Below are 18,457 nucleotides of genomic sequence, written 5' to 3' on the forward strand. Positions count from 1 at the left end.
TTAAAAACAGCAAACCCCTATGAACCTCACTCTCAGATACGAATGAAAATATAGCTGTGCCTTTCTTCCATAAACTCTCTCACTGCAAACATTCTTATGGAAGAAACAAGAAATTCCAGTGAAAACAAAACATTGCTTAAAATGACCAGAGGAAGAAGAGAAGAAGAGTTTGGATTTGATATCCCGCCTTTCACTCCCTTTAAGGAGTCTCAAAGCGGCTAACATTCTCCTTTCCCTTCCTCCCCCACAACAAAGACTCTGTGAGGTGAGTGGGGCTGAGAGACTTCAAAGAAGTGTGACTGGCCCAAGGTCACCCAGCAGCTGCATGTGGAGGAGTGGAGACGCGAACCCGGTTCCCCAGATTACGTGTCTATCGCTCTTAACCACTACACCACACTGGCTCTCAGAGATGTTTGGTGAGTTGCCATGATGCAATGAATTCCCCAAAGCATCTCAGGTTCCACTCAAAAGAATGCTACTCACCTTGGCAAATATGAAAGAAGTGAAGCAAGTAGGGAAATGGCACCATACTCATTAGAACTAAAAGCATATGATATGAATGAGGTTCCCAGCATTGGCAAAGACTGCAATAAATTACCAAGTATGCATTCTGTTTGCTGAAATGGGCTCAATTTATCATTTTACTGAAAAGGTTCCATTATGTTAATGTCTCAGAAAAGCACTTTCTGCTGTTTTTAGAAGGTCAAGGGGGAGATACAAATTTTTATATTTAGAATTATGTCAGTGAGGAAGACTGACATACTAATCATCACTAAGGCCAGCAGGAGATACTGTGTATGTAGCCAACTTTCAAACCTTTTTTTTGGGGGGGGGGGACATTGTTTTTGCTATCCTAGCTACAGAAAAGTACAGTGGTACCTCAGGTTAAGTACTTAAATCATTCCGGAGGTCCGTACTTAACCTGAAACTGTTCTTAACCTGAAGCACCACTTTAGCTAATGGGTCCTCCTGCTGCCGCTGGAGCACAATTTCTGTTCTCGTCCTGAAGCAAAGTTCTTAACCCGAGGTACTATTTCTGGGTTAGCAGAGTCTGTAACCTGAAGCGTATGTAACCCGAGGTACCACTGTAATGTGTGTTTTAGTTTGTATGTTTAGCATTCAACAGGGGTTTTGGTAAGTGCACCCATACTCAGTTGTTCCTTGATGATAATAGAAGTAATGACTTAATTAAAAGTGAATGTTATTTAGAAAACCTTGCTTCAAACAACACCAAATTAAAGAGTGTGATATGTCCTTGTGGCACATTGCCCAGATATACACACAAAAGGTAATCAAATACATTTCCTTGCAATGCAAACAGACTACATAAGAGGGTCAGAAGGAAACATTCCATCCAAAGATAGCACTGTGTAGTGCAGTTAAACAAATGTGATTTTCCCTGAAATATATAATCTTGTACATTGTTACCACGGCAAGAGGAAATAACTTGAGTTTGTGCAATGGGTTTTTTAATCCAATATGATCTGTTTGTGGAATGCTTTCCCCATGGAGGTTTGGCTGGCGCCTTCATTATATACTTTTAGGCACCAGACGAAAATGTTCCTCTTTAACCATGCCTTTGGCTGATTGACATCTGATGCCCTTTCAGGGTGGTATACAAATTTAATAACATGACAGTTCCTGGTCTTTGAAGTAATTGTCCTATTAAAGTAGATAACACTCTCTGAGTTTATGCTCATTATGGATGCTTTACTCAACCCAAAGAAAGAACTGGATTAACATCAGGAACACTCTGAGTCAAGTGTCATGCAAGGTGCCGTAAATACGTGTTGCAGTAGTAATAATGAAAAATGACAACAATAATAGTCATTTGTATTGCTCTATTAATGTACCTCGCAGAAGAGTAATAAAAGAAGAGTTTAGAATCCAAATTCCGACAGAGAAGGAAAAGAGGAGTGACAGGTAACTTATGCGCTTATGGCAGTAATGTGCTCCCCACATTTTGCCACTGCTGTGGGGATGAGCATTGCAGGATTGTGACTTGTCATAGCACATGATATTTTTGTGAGTGTGGAACCACAATTTTAATTCAAATCCCACTTGACTACAGAAGAGCAATACCTCAGCAGTGCTAAAGGCCACCAAGCACCAATAACAACTGAAGGGCTTTTAAAGTTTAATGGGCTATGACAAGGAAAGAAAAATGTCTATCACAGTGGCAATACCCTCACCACAAAGAATATTCTGCCTGAGTGTTTACTTTCTCACCTCCGCCCTAACCAGTTTTTTTCTTCTTAGTCCCCTTCAGTTACTCTGTTAGGATAAGAGAGAGATCTCTATTCCTTCCCTGCAGAGAAACATGGCTCCCCAAGGGCTACGCATAGGTATCACAGGAATCTATTGTGTACTGGATTAATTAATCTCTTTACTGTAATTGGAGAGCAATAGGTCCCCTACCAAGTGAGTACATAATATTTCCAAACCTGTATTACATTGCTACAAACAAATGTATATGATATTCATAAAATAGATACCTATATTTATCTATTCTTGCAGGGGGAAAAACCAAGATTGACCTATGATAAATGCTTTGTTGCGGCTCCTCCTTATGCCATAAAACATGATAAAGCTTTGAAAAGATAAACTAATTAATGTATGCAAATTGAAGAAGATACCGCTTCTGCCATACATTTATTGATTCACACTGATCAACATGGACTAAAAGTACATTTATCTGCAAAATGCATTATAACATTAAGCCATCCAAGACTGGTACTGTGCTAATAGGGACATTATTTCTTTGTGCAACGTGTGTGTGGTTGCAAAACAAACAAACAAAGACCTGTGTTGAACATAAAGGCTTGGTTTTTGTATATAAAATGGTAAATTCTTAGACATTCAGGGTTTGTTTTTGTTTTTGATGAAGGAGGCTGAAAATGGGTCATAAGCAGTAATAACTGTGCCGTTGTACTTGTCTTAGATTTAGCTGGTTCACTTGTTGAGTGTTTATGCAGGTTCATGTTCCACAATATCAATATAGATGTGCATGCTATGTTGGAGACCATTTTGGATGGATCAATGCTCACATTAGATGGTGTTCTCAAGAAGATGATGAAAGAAATAAAAATGCAGTTTATTTTAGGACTAAGAGTTCTCAGCCTAATCCTTTATTAAAATAGGGAAGAGGGGAGGCACATCATACTGTTACTTGACCTGAAACTAATTTGACAGTATAAGTTTTAGAAATGTGACAAGCAACTCAGAAACTTGGGTTTCTCATTTGCCTCAGGCAAAAGTGGAACACAGAACACTTTTTAAAATGCTCTCTAATAATCCACAACTAAACAACATAAAGATCTAGTCTTAGCCCTTTTAAAGAGCCTTCATTCTTACCATTTCAGGAAGGGGCTACAGAAAAATTGTTTATTTCACTCCTGGGTTAGAGTCTTGACCTTGCTTTATTTGCGCTTTCTCCTTATCCAACCAAGGGAGACTCATACCTCTTAAGCTTCACCATTTTTTGGCTTTCTGGGGCTCTTGGATTCCCTCTGTGCTCGGACAGCTAGCTGTCTCCATTTGCTCCTGCCCTTTGTGAAGCAAACAGAACAAATAGAAAAATACTTCCATCCTCCCATACACTTTACCTGGCCCTTGCCCTCCTTTCTGTTCTGGATGCAGCGATTGGTTTGTCAAGCAAGGAAGGAGAACCATCTTCTTTTTCATCTAACCACCCTATGCCCATTACACTACTCTAAGTTTCCAAAGACAGACACCTTCTGCCCTATCAGATAACATTGAACTACAACCCCATGGACATTGCCCATGCTGGCAGGAGTTGATGGAACTAGTGCCCAACAGCATCTGCAAGGCCAAGGGTTCCCTGTCCCTTATGTATACTGCTAAAGAAGAAGAAGAAGAAGAAGAAGAGTTTGGATTTGATATCCCGCTTTATCACTACCCGAAGGAGTCTCAAAGCGGCTAACATTCTCCTTTCCCTTCCTCCCCCACAACAAGCACTCTGTGAGGTGAGTGGGGCTGAGAGACTTCAAAGAAGCGTGACTGGCCCAAGGTCACCCAGCAGCTGCATGTGGAGGAGCGGAGACGCGAACCCGGTTCCCCAGATTACGAGACTACCGCTCTTAACCACTACACCACACTGGCTCTCAAATTGAATATATTTGGTGGTTCTTTGCCTATTAGACAAAGTATTAAATCTGCCGTCTACATTACAAAAGCAACAAGTAACAATGCCAAAAGAATAAATATATAAATATCCAACAATCATTCAAAATAATCAAAATCAGAGTGCATAGTTTTCTCCATCCTTACATATAGATACTGTGGAAATGAGAGTGTCCCTCATTTCTCCCTACAATTAAACAACACAAGATGCTATCTGTTCTGGAGGTAAATCAGTCAAATGTCCTATCCCTGTCAGTTTTGCATCTTCCTCCATAAACTACCTCAAAGAACACGGAAACCATGTGTCACAATTATCACTAGTACAGATGGCTGTGCTTACATCATCATCAACACTCTAAATTAAAACCTTGTTTTTTGCCTCCCTTTAGTCATAGTGAAACTTGGAATATCCTGAGGAAAAGAAAACATCCCACCAGAGACTCCTTGTCATTAACTACCAGTCAAGCAGAAATGTCACTCAGCTCGGCTGTCTTATTCATGACAAGTAAGATATAGTTGAGCTGAATCATAAAATGAAGTAGTTGGAAAGACAGGGGCCATCTGCATCTGCTGTGCTGTCAGCCTGCCATCAGGACTCTTTGCTAAGTTTTGGTTTGTCAAAGTGGGATTCGTTATGGCTGGGGGAGTTATGAGTAGCAGACAGCAGAACCAAATACTAATGCACTGTGGGAAACCTAAGCAGATGTGATAGCTATTCCAACACAAGCATCAGCCTGCAAATAATAATAAAAAATCAAATACTGAATACAGGTGTATACACACCTGAAGAAAGAAACAATATAAAATGTGGGCTACATCCACCTGAGCTGATCAGATTGAAATGACAAGGCACCCCTCTTGCCACATTATTCATTCAGAATGTGATGTGTGGAGCATTGCGAGGCACTAATTCGGTCCTAAACTGCACTCATTCATCATTAGTTGGCAGCATGAGGTTGATCCAGTCAATTGTAGAAGTTGGGAACCCTCTTGCAATTTGCAGTTCTTTTCTACAGTTCTTTTAAAATCACATAAAACTATTTAGTTACTTAGAATAATCAGTGTTAGTTTGTTAAAAAAGCAAATAGGTGAGGGGGGATATGATAGAAATGGATAAAATGATGCATGGTGTTGTGAAGTTTCTACCCTCTCTTACACAATGCTAGAACTTGAGGCCATCTACTGAAGCTGAATAGTGGAAAATTCAGATCTGACAAAAGAAAGTAGTATGCAATTTGCTCCCACAAGATGTAGCGATGGCCACCAACTTTAAAAAGAGGATTAGACAAAGTCATGGAAAATAAGATTCTCAATGGCTACTAGCCACAATGGCTATGTTCTAGCTCTACCCTCAGGAGGAAGGATGCCGCCGAAAACCAGTTACTGAGAATCCCAAGGGAGGGGAGCACTGTTCCACTCAGGTCCAGCTTGGCACTTCCTAAAGGCATCTGGTTGGCCACTGTAAGAATAGGATGGAAGACTAGATGAGTCTTTCGCCTGATCCAGTGGGGCTTTTCTTATAGAATCATAGAATCATGGAGTTGGAATAGACCACAAGGGCCATCGAGTCCAACCCCCTGCCAAGCAGGAAACACCATCAGAGCACTCCTGACATATGACATATAGTTTTAGGTAGTCTGCCGTCTTTTGTTAAATTTTGATTTTGTGACTTATCCATGTTTGTAGATACCACCCCATTCATGTCTCCCATCATAATGATGTTAGTATAGTCCAAATAGTCCAGCATTATCTCATGCAGCTTCTTGTAGAATTCTGATTTCCCCTCATTTGGTGCATAAATTCCTAATATCAAAAAATTTTCTCCTTGTGACTGTATTTCAATTGCCAATATTCTTCCTTGCTCATCTTTAAATAAGAGTTTTGGTGACAGGCTCTCCTTTGCATAGATCACCACTCCTCTTTTCTTGACTCTGTCTGATGAAATAAATTCTTGGCCTAGTCTTTTGTTAATTAACACTTTCCTGTGGAGCCTAGTCACATGAGTTTCCTGCAAACAAATAATGTCCAATTGTTCTTTTTTCAATATATGAAAGATTATTCTTCTTTTTTCCGGGGAATTTCCTGTTGAGGTTGGAACTTAACAGGTTAAGTTCTTCCCATGATGCCACACCATTCTGACGTCAGTTTTGGAAGCTTGGGAGGAGCTTGGGCAAAGTTTGCCAGTCTCACTCTGTACTGTGAGGGAAAAGGAGTAGTCCTACAAATGGCTGCAAGCAGTCCAGGAGAATCCTGAGATATGTCGGAATAAAGAGCTGTAAATAGACAAACCGGGCTCTGTGTGTTTGTCTGGAAGCTGAGACGAGCTGAGACGAGCTGCGTGACAGTTTTACACCGCTGTGTTTTACTCTGCTGGGCGTGACGGAGAAGATGGAGCAGAGTCGTGCAGAGGAAGTGTGCCGGACCTGCCGAAGCTGCCATAAAGAGCTAATTGAGGATAATAAATCAATTAGCGGGGTCGCGCCAGATAATTTAATTGCACAGGTTATGGGTAACCTAAATCATCGATCGTAAAACTGTCACGGGAGGCTGCCGAAAAAGCTTTGAAGTCTGCGGTGTCGAGCAGGAGGCACGGCAGGAGGCGGAAGCAAGCGGCTAGCTGAAAAACGCAGAGATTTGCCTGTGTTGCTGTGGAGCCAAGAGCTGAGAGCAGCAGGGAATCGTTTCTCCACGCCAGGGGAGCTGGTGATCTTGTGAGTAAGCTTGGGCCCCTTGGGAGAACGGAAGACAAATGGCAGGCAGCCAGGTCTTGGAGGACATTCCGTCTGGAAAGCTCACTCTAAGAAGTTGGGCAAGGACGTGAAGTCAGCAAGGGCTGTCTGGGAATGTGCTGTGTTTGCTGTGAAGCTTCAGCAGGAGGCCAGAGCCCTGGGGAAGGAATACAAAAGCCTAGAGATGGCTGGAGCCCCTATTCCTGACGATTTAGCCTCAAGGAGTGCTAGTGAGCAAGTCGGGGGGGCGGAAAGTTCCAAAGGCAAGTTTGAAAAGTTTTCCACTGAACCTGCTGGAATGAAGCGGCAGTTCAGGGGGGGCGGATCTGGCAAGGAGTGCTTTTCCGGAAGAAGGAGGGCCAGGCCAGCTGAAAAGAGCCCCAGGCAGTGTTTTTCCACTGGAGTTCGTCATTGCTACGTGTGTAAAGCTCCGGGACATCTGCGGCGAGATTGCCCCCACCGGAGCAGAGAGGCAAGACAGGATGTTGTCAAGGTCAACTCTCATGGGAGCCAGTCGGGTTTCCATGGCAACCAGTCTGGAAAAACAACCAGGCGTGGGACTGAGGCTGGTGGACGTGCCAGGTGCCAGGAAGAGACTTATCAGATCACGGCTAGTCTGGCGTTGACTGAAGACAGCTGTGGGACAGAGCTAAGTGTTGACTCTGCAGCTAATTGCAATTTGATTCCAGAGACACCTGCTGTTGAGATGCGGTACTGCAGGGCTGTTTCAAGTGGAATGACTGTAATGTTCACAGACGGAATACAAAAATCAGTCTGTGGTGTGGCTAACGTGTTTTTCTATCCTTTACAGGAGGAGCTAGAGGTCTATGTTGTGCCGGGACTGAAGTGTTGTCTTTTATCTGTATCAGCTCTAATGAAGCAGAGATACAATATTTGTTTTGAAAATGACACCTGTTCCATTTTCAGAGGAGGGAGACAACTGGTCAACATGCAGAGGGAGAACAATGTCTTTGTTCTGGAGTCACCTCTGGAGGGTGGTGGGAATGCTGGAAAAGCACAGGCGCAGTGTGCTAAGGTTCCCAGTCATGTGCAAAAGTTGCACAGGTGCACAAAAGGGTGTAAAATTACACAATGTGGGAGGTCCCAAGGGTGCAGGGCATGCAAAGGTGCAAAGGTGCTTGGTTTTCCCGGGTTTGGGAGGGTAGCCAAAGAGCCCTTTGAGCTTGTTCACACAGATCTGTCAGAACCCATGAGGTCTGAGAGTCTGGGTGGGGCCAGGTATGTGCTGTCGCTGACAGGTAACCACAGCCAGGTTGGCTGGTGTTTCTCTCTCAAATCACAGGGGGAGGTGGCGCAACTGATCCAGGATTGAGTTGCGGAGGTGGAACGAAGTTTCTCCACCAGGGTGCAAGGGTTCAAGAGCGACCGAGGGTCACAGTTTACTGGGTCTGCTCTGAAGGAGTTTTTCAAGGAAAAGGGAATACGTCACCAGGTGACGGGTGCAAAGTCTCCTCAAGGGGAGGAGAGGGCGGCAGAGGCTGATCCCGGTGATGGTGACCAGGTCCAGGATCAGGGTTCAGAACCCGGTGATGGGGACCAGGTCCAGGGTCAGGGGTCAGGGGAGGTTTGGGCATCTCCAAGGGTTGTGAAAGGAATGTCCAGGTGTGAGGCTTCATCTCCGGTAAGCGTAATGGAGAAAGCTCACGGAAGGGTTGTCAAGTCAGAGGGGGAAAAGTCTGACGGAGAAGACACAACTGCTGGCCCAAGTGGGTCAGAGGGGTTTCAGGTCACGGGTGCGTGGGAAAGTGTCGCACAGTGTGATTCTGGGAGTGTTGAAGGGGTTCAACAGGTGCCTGGGAAAGATGCCGGGAAGGAGCACAAGGCAAAGGGAAAGGTGTTGAACTCAAAAGGGTCTTGTCAGAAGGTGCGGCAAGAGGGGGTGTTGAGGTTGGAACTTAACAGGTTAAGTTCTTCCCATGATGCCACACCATTCTGACGTCAGTTTTGGAAGCTTGGGAGGAGCTTGGGCAAAGTTTGCCAGTCTCACTCTGTACTGTGAGGGAAAAGGAGTAGTCCTACAAATGGCTGCAAGCAGTCCAGGAGAATCCTGAGATATGTCGGAATAAAGAGCTGTAAATAGACAAACCGGGCTCTGTGTGTTTGTCTGGAAGCTGAGACGAGCTGAGACGAGCTGCGTGACAGTTTTACACCGCTGTGTTTTACTCTGCTGGGCGTGACGGAGAAGATGGAGCAGATCGCGCAGAGGAAGTGTGCCGGACCTGCCGAAGCTGCCATAAAGAGCTAATTGAGGATAATAAATCAATTAGCGGGGTCGCGCCAGATAATTTAATTGCACATTTCCGCCGTTAATGTTCCAACTAAGCAGCTGCAGAGACATCCTGGATTAATCTGTTGGTCATATAGTGGCGTCTCTTCCTTTTCCTCTAGTCCCGAGGGTATAGGCGTCGGTGTAGCTCCAGGCGGTGGTGGTGGCCAAGATGCTACTGCTCCCTTTTGAAGGTCTTCTCCGTGGCCGTTCAGGAACTTTTGCTGGTCTTCTGTTGTTTTAATTTTAACTTTCTTTCCTTTGAAATTAAAAGATAGTCCTTGGGGAAACTCCCACCTATAAGGGATTGTGTTGCCTCTCAGTAGTCTTGCTAGTTCTGTATAAGTAGCTCTAAGGTCCAAAAGTTGTTTCGGTATGTCTCTGTAAATTTCTGCTCTTTTGTCTTGAATAACGAGTGATTTTCTGAAATGAAGGCCTAGTATCTTGTCTCTCTCTTGCTTGGATCTCAGAATGATCAAACAATCTCTGGTTCTGTCCTTCCTTACCACTCTTCCCAATCTAAACGCAGTTACAATTTTAAAGTCTTTGTCTTCCTCTATATCCCAGAACTTTGAAAATTCTGATGTCAAATAGCCGATCAAGTCTTCTTGTTCAAGTTCTGGAATAGCTCTTAATCTGAGATTCTTTTCCCGATTTCTCAATTCAACCATAGACAGGTAGGCCTGTTGTTCACCAATCTGTTTATGCAGTGGCTTCACTTCTACCTTAATCGCCTCAACTTTCTTATTAGCTTCCTCTGCTTTTTAATTAGCTTCCTCAACCAGTTTGCGATTTTCTGCCGTTGCTCCTTGTAGATTCCCAATTGCTTGTGTGTGCTGGGCAACCTGGTCAGTCAGTTTGCTAATCGAGGATGTAGCTTGGTCAATTTTTGTCGATTGATCATCCACCTTTTGATTTAGAATTGCCAGTTGTTCCAAAATTTGTTTTAAAACTGTTTCAGATCCTCCTGAGGCCATATCCTCTGATACTGGTTGCCCAACTTCCCCTTCTTGTGCTCCCAGAACAGCTGGGACAGATGATCTGCGTGATTGGGAAGTCAAAGTTGTTTGAACCAGTTGTACTGATTGTTTTGCTTTCGTTTTAGCAGATCTTGTTTTCCCTGAGCCACTCATTCCACACCTGCCTATGTGTCAAGGTCAAATTGTATGCTGTCCCATGGGAAAGACAGTTCCAGAGTGTAAACAGCAAGGCAGCAAAAAGTCAAAATAAAGTTTAGTTCCCAGACAGTTATAAATCCAAAATCCTCTAGGGGGAGTACCACTGTAGTTCAAGAAAAGGAAAGAACTTTTTCCGCCATTAAAGTCCCTGCAGTCCCATACAAGTCACAAAGGGTTTTTCATGCTTTTTTAACGTGTAGAGCTCTTCCCCAGTTAAAACAAAGTCTCAAAAAGGGTGCAAGTAACAGTTTCCCTGCTAGTATCCAAACAGTAGCGCTCAAAGTAACACTTTCAGTTTAAAATACAGTTTCCGCAATTTGACAGTTCTCTTATATCCTGGCAGTCCGGAGATTTGGCTTCTTAAGTCTTTGTAATCCACAAAAGAGAGGAAAGTTCCATTTAAAGTCCTAAAAGTTTAAAGCAGATTCCCTTCTTTTTTCCTTAAAAAGCAGCACAATTAATACACGACAGTCCCAGATTTTTAAAGTCCCTTTTAAAGCGCCTCCCGCTTGTCAGAGTCTTTGCTTTGATCTTACAAGCACGATCGGAAGACGGACTTCCTGTTTTTCGTCTCCCGTTTTCAGCCGAATTTATTGCTTTAGTCCCGTAATTTTTATAGTCCCTACTCATGGGTATGTTGTTTGGAGTCTGATGTTTCAAGAAGAAAGGTCAGCGCTGATCAGCAGCAGCCGCGCGGCTTCGCGTCCACAGAAAGAGCGATGAACTCACAGCACCGCTCCCCCTTCTACGTTCCGGAGCCCCTTACGGGGTTCCTTCTCCGTTTCTGGGGGGGCTTCTGGTGCCCGCCGAGTCCCACGGCCACGGGCTCACTCTGCCCATGGTTTTTCTTAGTGGGTTGTCGCTGTGCCGCAGCGGACGACCCTTTTCCGCGGAGCCCCTCTTCAGAGCATAAAGAGGACCGCCATTGCTGTTTCGTGCCGCCTCCGGAAGTCCAGCTTGGCACTTCCTAAAGGCATCTGGTTGGCCACTGTAAGAATAGGATGGAAGACTAGATGAGTCTTTCGCCTGATCCAGTGGGGCTTTTCTTATAGAATCATAGAATCATAGAGTTGGAATAGACCACAAGGGCCATCGAGTCCAACCCCCTGCCAAGCAGGAAACACCATCAGAGCACTCCTGACATATGGTTGTCAAGCCTCTGCTTAAAGACCTCCAAAGAAGGAGACTCCACCACACTCCTTGGCAGCAAATTCCACTGTCGAACAGCTCTTACTGTCAGGAAGGTCTTCCTAATGTTTAGGTGGAATCTTCTTTCTTGTAGTTTGGATCCATTGCTCCCTGTCCGCTTCTCTGGAGCAGCAGAAAACAACCTTTCTCCCTCCTCTATATGACATCCTTTTATATATTTGAACATGGCTATCATATCACCCCTTAACCTCCTCTTCTCCAGGCTAAACATGCCCAGCTCCCTTAGCCGTTCCTCATAAGGCATCGTTTATGTTCTTATATGTGTATTTGCAAAATCAATGGATCCTACAGAATTCACTACCAAGTTCAGTACAGAACCACTGCTTTAGGACAGGGGAAGGAATCCGGTAAATGCAGTCCACATTCATAGTTCAGATGAGGGAAATGATAATACCATATGATGACATACTGCCATTTATTTCTAAATATTAGGTGGCGATATTTGGGGAAGAGTAAGCACTGAACTTTATGTTCAAAACTTACCATATTTTTCCGTGTATAACACGTCTCCATGTATAACATAGCCCCTATTTTTTGGGACTCCAATAAAGAAATCCCCCATATGCACTATCTGTGTATAAGACGACCTCCATTTTTAAACTTAAAAAAATTGTGGGAAAATATAGTCTTATACACGGAAAAATATGGTATATAGTCCTTCCTGGATCTACCACTTAATGGTGATGGTAGGTAATAGTTTAAAGAGCCTTGCCCACAGAAAATGAGCTTATCAAAGTGAAAGCTATGCTACAGCCCTTTTCTCAGATATGCTAGCTTTCTACCTAGAGGGGGTTGTATCCAACTAAGTCATACTCAGAGTGGACCCATTGAAATAATGAAACCACTGAAGTTATGACTACCTTAAGTCAACTGATTTCAGTGAGTCTGCTCTGAGTATGACATAAATTGGATACAATCCATGGAGCAGGTGTTGAGGGTTTTCTTTTTCTTTTTTGTAGAAGAGTGTTCAAACCCTCAAGTCTCTCCCAGCCATGTAGTCTGAGAGTCTTCCTCAGGTATTGTCCCAGAAGGGATGTGCCACTAGATGTTCAAAACACGTATAAAACCATAGAATCATATAGTTGTAGAGTTGGAAGGGACCCGGGGGTCATCTAGTCCAACCCCCTGCAATGCAGGAAACTCAACTAGATCATACATGAGACACGGCCATCCAACCTCTGCTTAAAAACCTCCATCACCTCTTGTGGGAGTTGGTCCCACTGTTGAACAACTCTTTCACGGCACTGCTTGAATGGAACCTAATTCTCCACATCACAACTCTTAAATCTCCTTTCCAAATTATTCCAAAAGAGTTGAAAAACCAGGATATGGCATCAGATTACCAGTTCCCTGACAGCCAGAGAAGGAAAGCTTCAACCAACATACTACTATGACTGTGGTCCTCAGCCTGTTCCACTGCTGGCCACAAAGCCCTTAAACTCTAATGATCCTTAAACTCTCCATCATGCAGAATGCTACAAAAGGTTGAAGAGAGCTGTGCTTCTTGCTCCTTAAATCTAAACATTCCTCTTTAGCAAGAAGATCATCCCTCCATGCCTCTAGATCCCTGGCAAGTGTTGAATGACATTGTGCCTGGGAGCTGAATGACCACCTCTCTGGGAGGTAAGAAACTTATTAACATTTAAATAGAGATTCCCAGGAGGGCTGGCAGACTAAACAGAATACACAATGTGCTTCTTGTCTATGACAGCGAGGATTAAACAAAGAAACATGCACACCAGCATGACTGGCTGCTGATTCCCAAATGGATTTGGGGAACTATAAAATGGCAGCAGCCTTGTCAAGCAAACTCAGGATAATCACAGCATGCATCCCTTGAATATAAGCAACAGGGCTCAAAGAACACCAAAAACAGTGCCCCAGCCTCCGGGGTTTTTATATATGGTTCACCAAAAAGACAGGGAAAAGTTGTGATTTCCCTACTGCACAATCAGCTTTAAAAGAAACCTTCTGTATTTTGGATTGTGTGGGTTCAGCAACTTACCAGAATTGCCAGCTAGAGGGGAGATGCCGTCATCCACAGTGTCTAAAATCACAGCAAGGCCAGCTGAGTGAGAAGGCAGCAGGTTGGTGTTGAGATCCACCCGAGTGAGGCTTTCAGCTTCTCCTCCATTGCTTGTTAGAATGCCAGAGACATTTTTGCTTTCCGTCTCAACCTCTTCATCCTTTTTCTGTGGATTCTGAACAATATGAACGATACTCTGCTGGGGCAGGTCACAGCTCTGAAAAACAAGAATAAAGTCTCCATCAATATTCAAGTCTGAAATAAAAGAAGCATTTCCCATCTCCAGTTTGGTGGGGTTTTTATACAGAGCGATTCCCTTATCTATTTCATGTAGAATTTCAATGAATAATAATGGGGCTGAAGAAAAAGTGACAAAAAGCAAACTGCTAAAATTAGGATTGCTGATGTTCACTACAGGGTCACAATGCTTAGACAGTTCTAAACATTTAACAAGAAAACAGTGGGTCAGTAGCAGCTCTGAACAATATTTTGTGAAAAGCTATATGCTCTCTGAAATCTTATAAAGATTGCAAACCCACATTTACTTATTTGAAACATTTATAATTGGTCTTTCCAAAAATTCAAGGTGACTAACAACAAAGTGGGTGGGAGAAATACTACCCACACCCCCCCACACACACCCTGTTGTTGTTGTTAATTTTATTTATAGACTGTCCTTTGTCCTCAGGGCAGCAGGGGTGCCAACTTGAATAAAATAGGTAAGTCCCCATCCCACATAACTAATCACAAGATGTGGCACGCACACACCATTTGAATGGCAATGCTCATCAACTTTGGGGTCCTCCAGCCCCATCAAATATTTTAGGGGGGAGGAGTTCATCCTTTAGGAGCTGGCTCCTATGCAGAGCAGTGTACACTACATAAAATAATAATAAGGTAAAGGTACCCCTGCCCGTACGGGCCAGTCGTGTCCGACTCTGGGGTTGCGCGCCCATCTCGCTTAAGAGGCTGGGGGCCAGCGCTGTCCGAAGGCACTTCCGGGTCACGTGGCCAGCATGACGAAGCTGCATCTGGTGAGCCAGCACAGCACACGGAAACACCGTTTACCTTCCCGCTAGTAAGCGGTCCCTATTTATCTACTTGCACCCGGGGGTGCTTTCAAACTGCTAGGTTGGCAGGCGCTGGGACCGAGCAGTGGGAGCGCACCCCGCCGCAGGGATTCCAACTGCCGACCTGACGATCGGCAAGTCCTATGCGCTGAGGTTTTACCCACAGCACCACCCACGTGCCTAAAAATAATAAAAATTAATAAAAAATTAATAATAATACACAATGTATATTAATTTTTTAAAAAAATGCAATTAATTGACAATATGGCAGCATACAAATCAGAACAAATAACCCAGCACAGTCTCAAATGCCTACGGCAAAGCTTTCCAAACTGTGTTGTGACACGTTAGTGTGTTGGCTGCAGTGTGTAGAGGTGTCTCGTGAATGCTCCCCATTCTCTTCCCAGAGGGTTTGTTTAACTTTTGGTTTGCTAGTAAAACTTATTTACTGTGTCGCGAAATGATGCATGTCTAAAACGTGTGTTACCAACATGAAAAGTTTGGAAAGATCTGGCCTAGGGGAATTCATGTCTTAAATGTATTTGGGGGTGTTGCGGATCCAGCTCTGTCACTGGAGGTTCAGGAAGTCTCAGTGGCTAGAAGTGCCTTTGACCAACTTCCATGGCTACGGCCATTTGTTGACCAGGAAAGCCTTGTCAACAATTTTGCTGCAGCATTCTGTACTAACTGCAGTAAAGGAAGCACCACATCGCAGTATTCCAGTATTGAAGTAACCAGCGCATGAACTAATGTGACAAGGCTGACCACCTCTCTGGGCAGTGGCGTAGCGTGGGTTGTCAGCACCCGGGGCAAGGCAAGTAATTTGCGCCCCCTAACCCGTGGATTTGTGCCCCCTAACCCTAACCCCCAGATGTTGCGCCCGGTGCGGCCGGCCCCCCCTGCACCCCCCACGCTACGCCACTGTCTCTGGGAGGTAAGAAACTTATTAACATTTAAATAGAGATTCCCATAAAATAAAATATATAATGAAAACTTTGCATCAAGGATGTGTAACACACCTTGAGAGGCAGGGAGTTGTCCAAGTGAGGTGCAACCAATGGGAAGGATGCCTTCCAGGCCACTGCATAATAGGTAATATCTATCAACCAGAACCATTAGAAGAGCATCACCTGCAGATCTTAAAAACCGGGTTAGCAGATTCTGAAAGATGTTCTCTTTCAAATATTTGGGCACCAGGTCATTTGCAGGGACGGTGTAGGAATATTTGTACTTTAATGTGTTCTGCACTATTGCTTTCCTCCATCCACCCCCACATCTGACATTTGTTTATAATCGGCCAGGGGGCGGGAGGACAACCACCACCCTTGGATCATTTTTAGAAAGGCAATATTTGTGTTGAGTTCTTACATAAAATTCTAAAATGTGAAAAAATGCATTTGATTCTTGAAATTGAATTTAAGAACCTTTTCCCCAAGGAAGTAATAATCCAGTCAACAGAGACTTGTCAGAGCAATGACTTTACTGGCTTATTAATCAAAGAATGCTAATACTAAGCTTTAACTTTCAACTCCATGTTAACATTAAATAGCCTTTTTTAACATTATAGTTAGATAGTTTAATATAAGTACATTCATTAACACAAATTCACTGTGACTCCATGAGTGCAAAATGCATATTAATGATTATGCTGAAACTACAGTGGTACCTCCGGTTGCGCACGGGGTCCATTCTGGAGCTCCAGTCGGATCCTGAGGAATTCGCAACCGGAGATGCCTCTTCTACTTCCAGGTTTGCCGCGTTCGCATCCTGAAGGATACGCAACCAGTGGCGTGCGTATCTAGAGGTACCACTGTACTCTTAAATCAATGGTACTGGGCACAATCCTCCAGAAATATCTTTCCTAAACCCCATTGATTTCAAGGGGGCTTACACAACAGTTTATTGTGGACAGGATGCATCACAAGCACATCAATGCTAATCTAGTGGAATTCCAATTTTGGAATGCACCCTCCTGCCAGGTGCAATTAGCAACAGCACTAACAGAGTTTCAACACTAGTTGAAAAAGTTGCTATTCACTAAAACATGTTGTTAAAGTAGTGCCCACACTTGGCTGATGTAGCTATGATGTTACCATATTGTTTGATTTTATGTTCAGTTGTATTAAAATTAATTATGGGTTTACTGCATTCTAATGCTATTCTTCCCTCTGGGATTATGTGGCCAACGAAGAGCGGATTATTAATAATTTAAGTAAAACAAATAAATATCTATTTCAGGAGTAGGGGGGCTATGGCATTCCAGCTGTTATTGGATTCCAACTCCCATAAACTCCAACAAGCATGGCCAATGATCAGAGATTATGAGAGTTGCAGTCCAACAACACTTGAAGGTCCACCAGACCTAATATAGCAGAAAATTTGTGCTAGACACTAACTTTCTTTTGAGGGTTCCCCATAGATACTAAGAGGAATAAATGACATATTAATGATGACCACTACATTGTTGAGACTGTAACACTAGAGAAAGCTGCGATACACAAAATGGGTTTTATGTAAAACTGAAGACATCACAAATGTTTTAATGGAAAATCCATTTTGGGGGACAGAATACAGAGACACTAAAGGTGACTGAGACAAAAATGAAGTCATTGCATGAGAGAAAAATTAAGCACACAATATCTGATTATTATTGCTCCCAGGACTTAAAGCATGGAGCCCTTGCCATCTCTCAAAAGCTGTGTGCACAGAGAGAAAATCATTTGGGAAAAGCAAGTAATTACATCAGTTCCATGGTCTAATGACACATAAGATATTTAAAAACCCTGCCCCACCCCTCATTCGGGAAAAGAAAGGTGGGATATTATTTAGTTTAAGATAGGATACTTCTAATATATGTAAAAACTTGTTACTAGACAGCCAATTGCTTGAGAAAGCCTAGGGTGGAGAAAACAGTAATCCAATAGCTCAAATAATGAAGCAAATGGAACACCGTATCTCGTATCAGAATCCATTAGGACACAACCCTTGCCCCTGTGCAAAAGTCCAAATTAAGTCAATGTCTCTCTATGGGTTCACTGGGTTGTTTTCCCAATGTTTAATGGAAGACTTTGGCCCAATTACACACATTATAGATAGGCTCTTTCAGAATTAGAGCTCTAACACTCACATCCAGCTTATTTTCACGATGCTACCACAGCATCTCTAGGTGGTCTGAATTCACTTTCCACAGATAATTACATTTTTTTTTGTCTCAATAGAAACTACATTAAATTACTTTATTTGTACAGTATACAATTCAACACATACCCAGGGACCAAAGTGACAATGGTCAATTTATTGTTAAATAAATTCCCGAAGTGGGACCTTGTGTAGTAAAGAGAAAGCTTGGCTTAGTATTTTTAACAAAATAAAACAATAACATAAAGTTGTAAGAAAAGTTGTAAGATCCCGTTTGCATCCCGAGGTACCACTGTATGCGATTTCACATTGGATATTCTTTCCCAATTCTGTAACTCTATTTATTTTAAATATTGGCTTGAAAATGAAAAAAATGTAAGTTTTTATATGTGTGCAATATCTCTGAGTGGGAATTATTCATTGCTTTTTCAAACTCAAAATGCCACTACAATTTTATAGATTTCTTTCTGAAGAACTATAATAGCAATTCATAGGGAATTAAAGGATGCAAGCTTTAAAAATAGGCAATCATGAAGCTCTCAATAACAATGAGGTACTACATGCAAATGAATTCCTCAGATTTAAGAACTTTTCCAATCTTCCTAAAGGCAAGTGACTTTTGCTATTCCAGAAAATCAGAAGGCTAAAATAGCAAATGAATATTTGGCAAAATTAAT

General features: G+C 43.0%; 1 protein-coding gene across 4 annotated transcripts in view; it reads right to left on the bottom strand.

Moving 5' to 3' along the window:
• PRKN (parkin RBR E3 ubiquitin protein ligase) overlaps positions 1–18,457 on the bottom strand; it is a 618,246-nt gene that overhangs the window by 412,511 nt on the left and 187,278 nt on the right. For all 4 annotated transcript variants that reach the window (XM_083496542.1, XM_083496543.1, XM_083496541.1 and 1 more), the window contains exon 3: positions 13,552–13,789. In XM_083496542.1, coding sequence (XP_083352668.1) covers positions 13,552–13,789 — 238 coding nt within the window. The remainder of the gene's footprint in view (positions 1–13,551; positions 13,790–18,457) is intronic.

The sequence above is a fragment of the Podarcis liolepis genome, assembly GCF_965112155.1.
Source record: "Podarcis liolepis genome assembly, chromosome: 3".
NCBI lineage: Eukaryota > Metazoa > Chordata > Lepidosauria > Squamata > Lacertidae > Podarcis > Podarcis liolepis.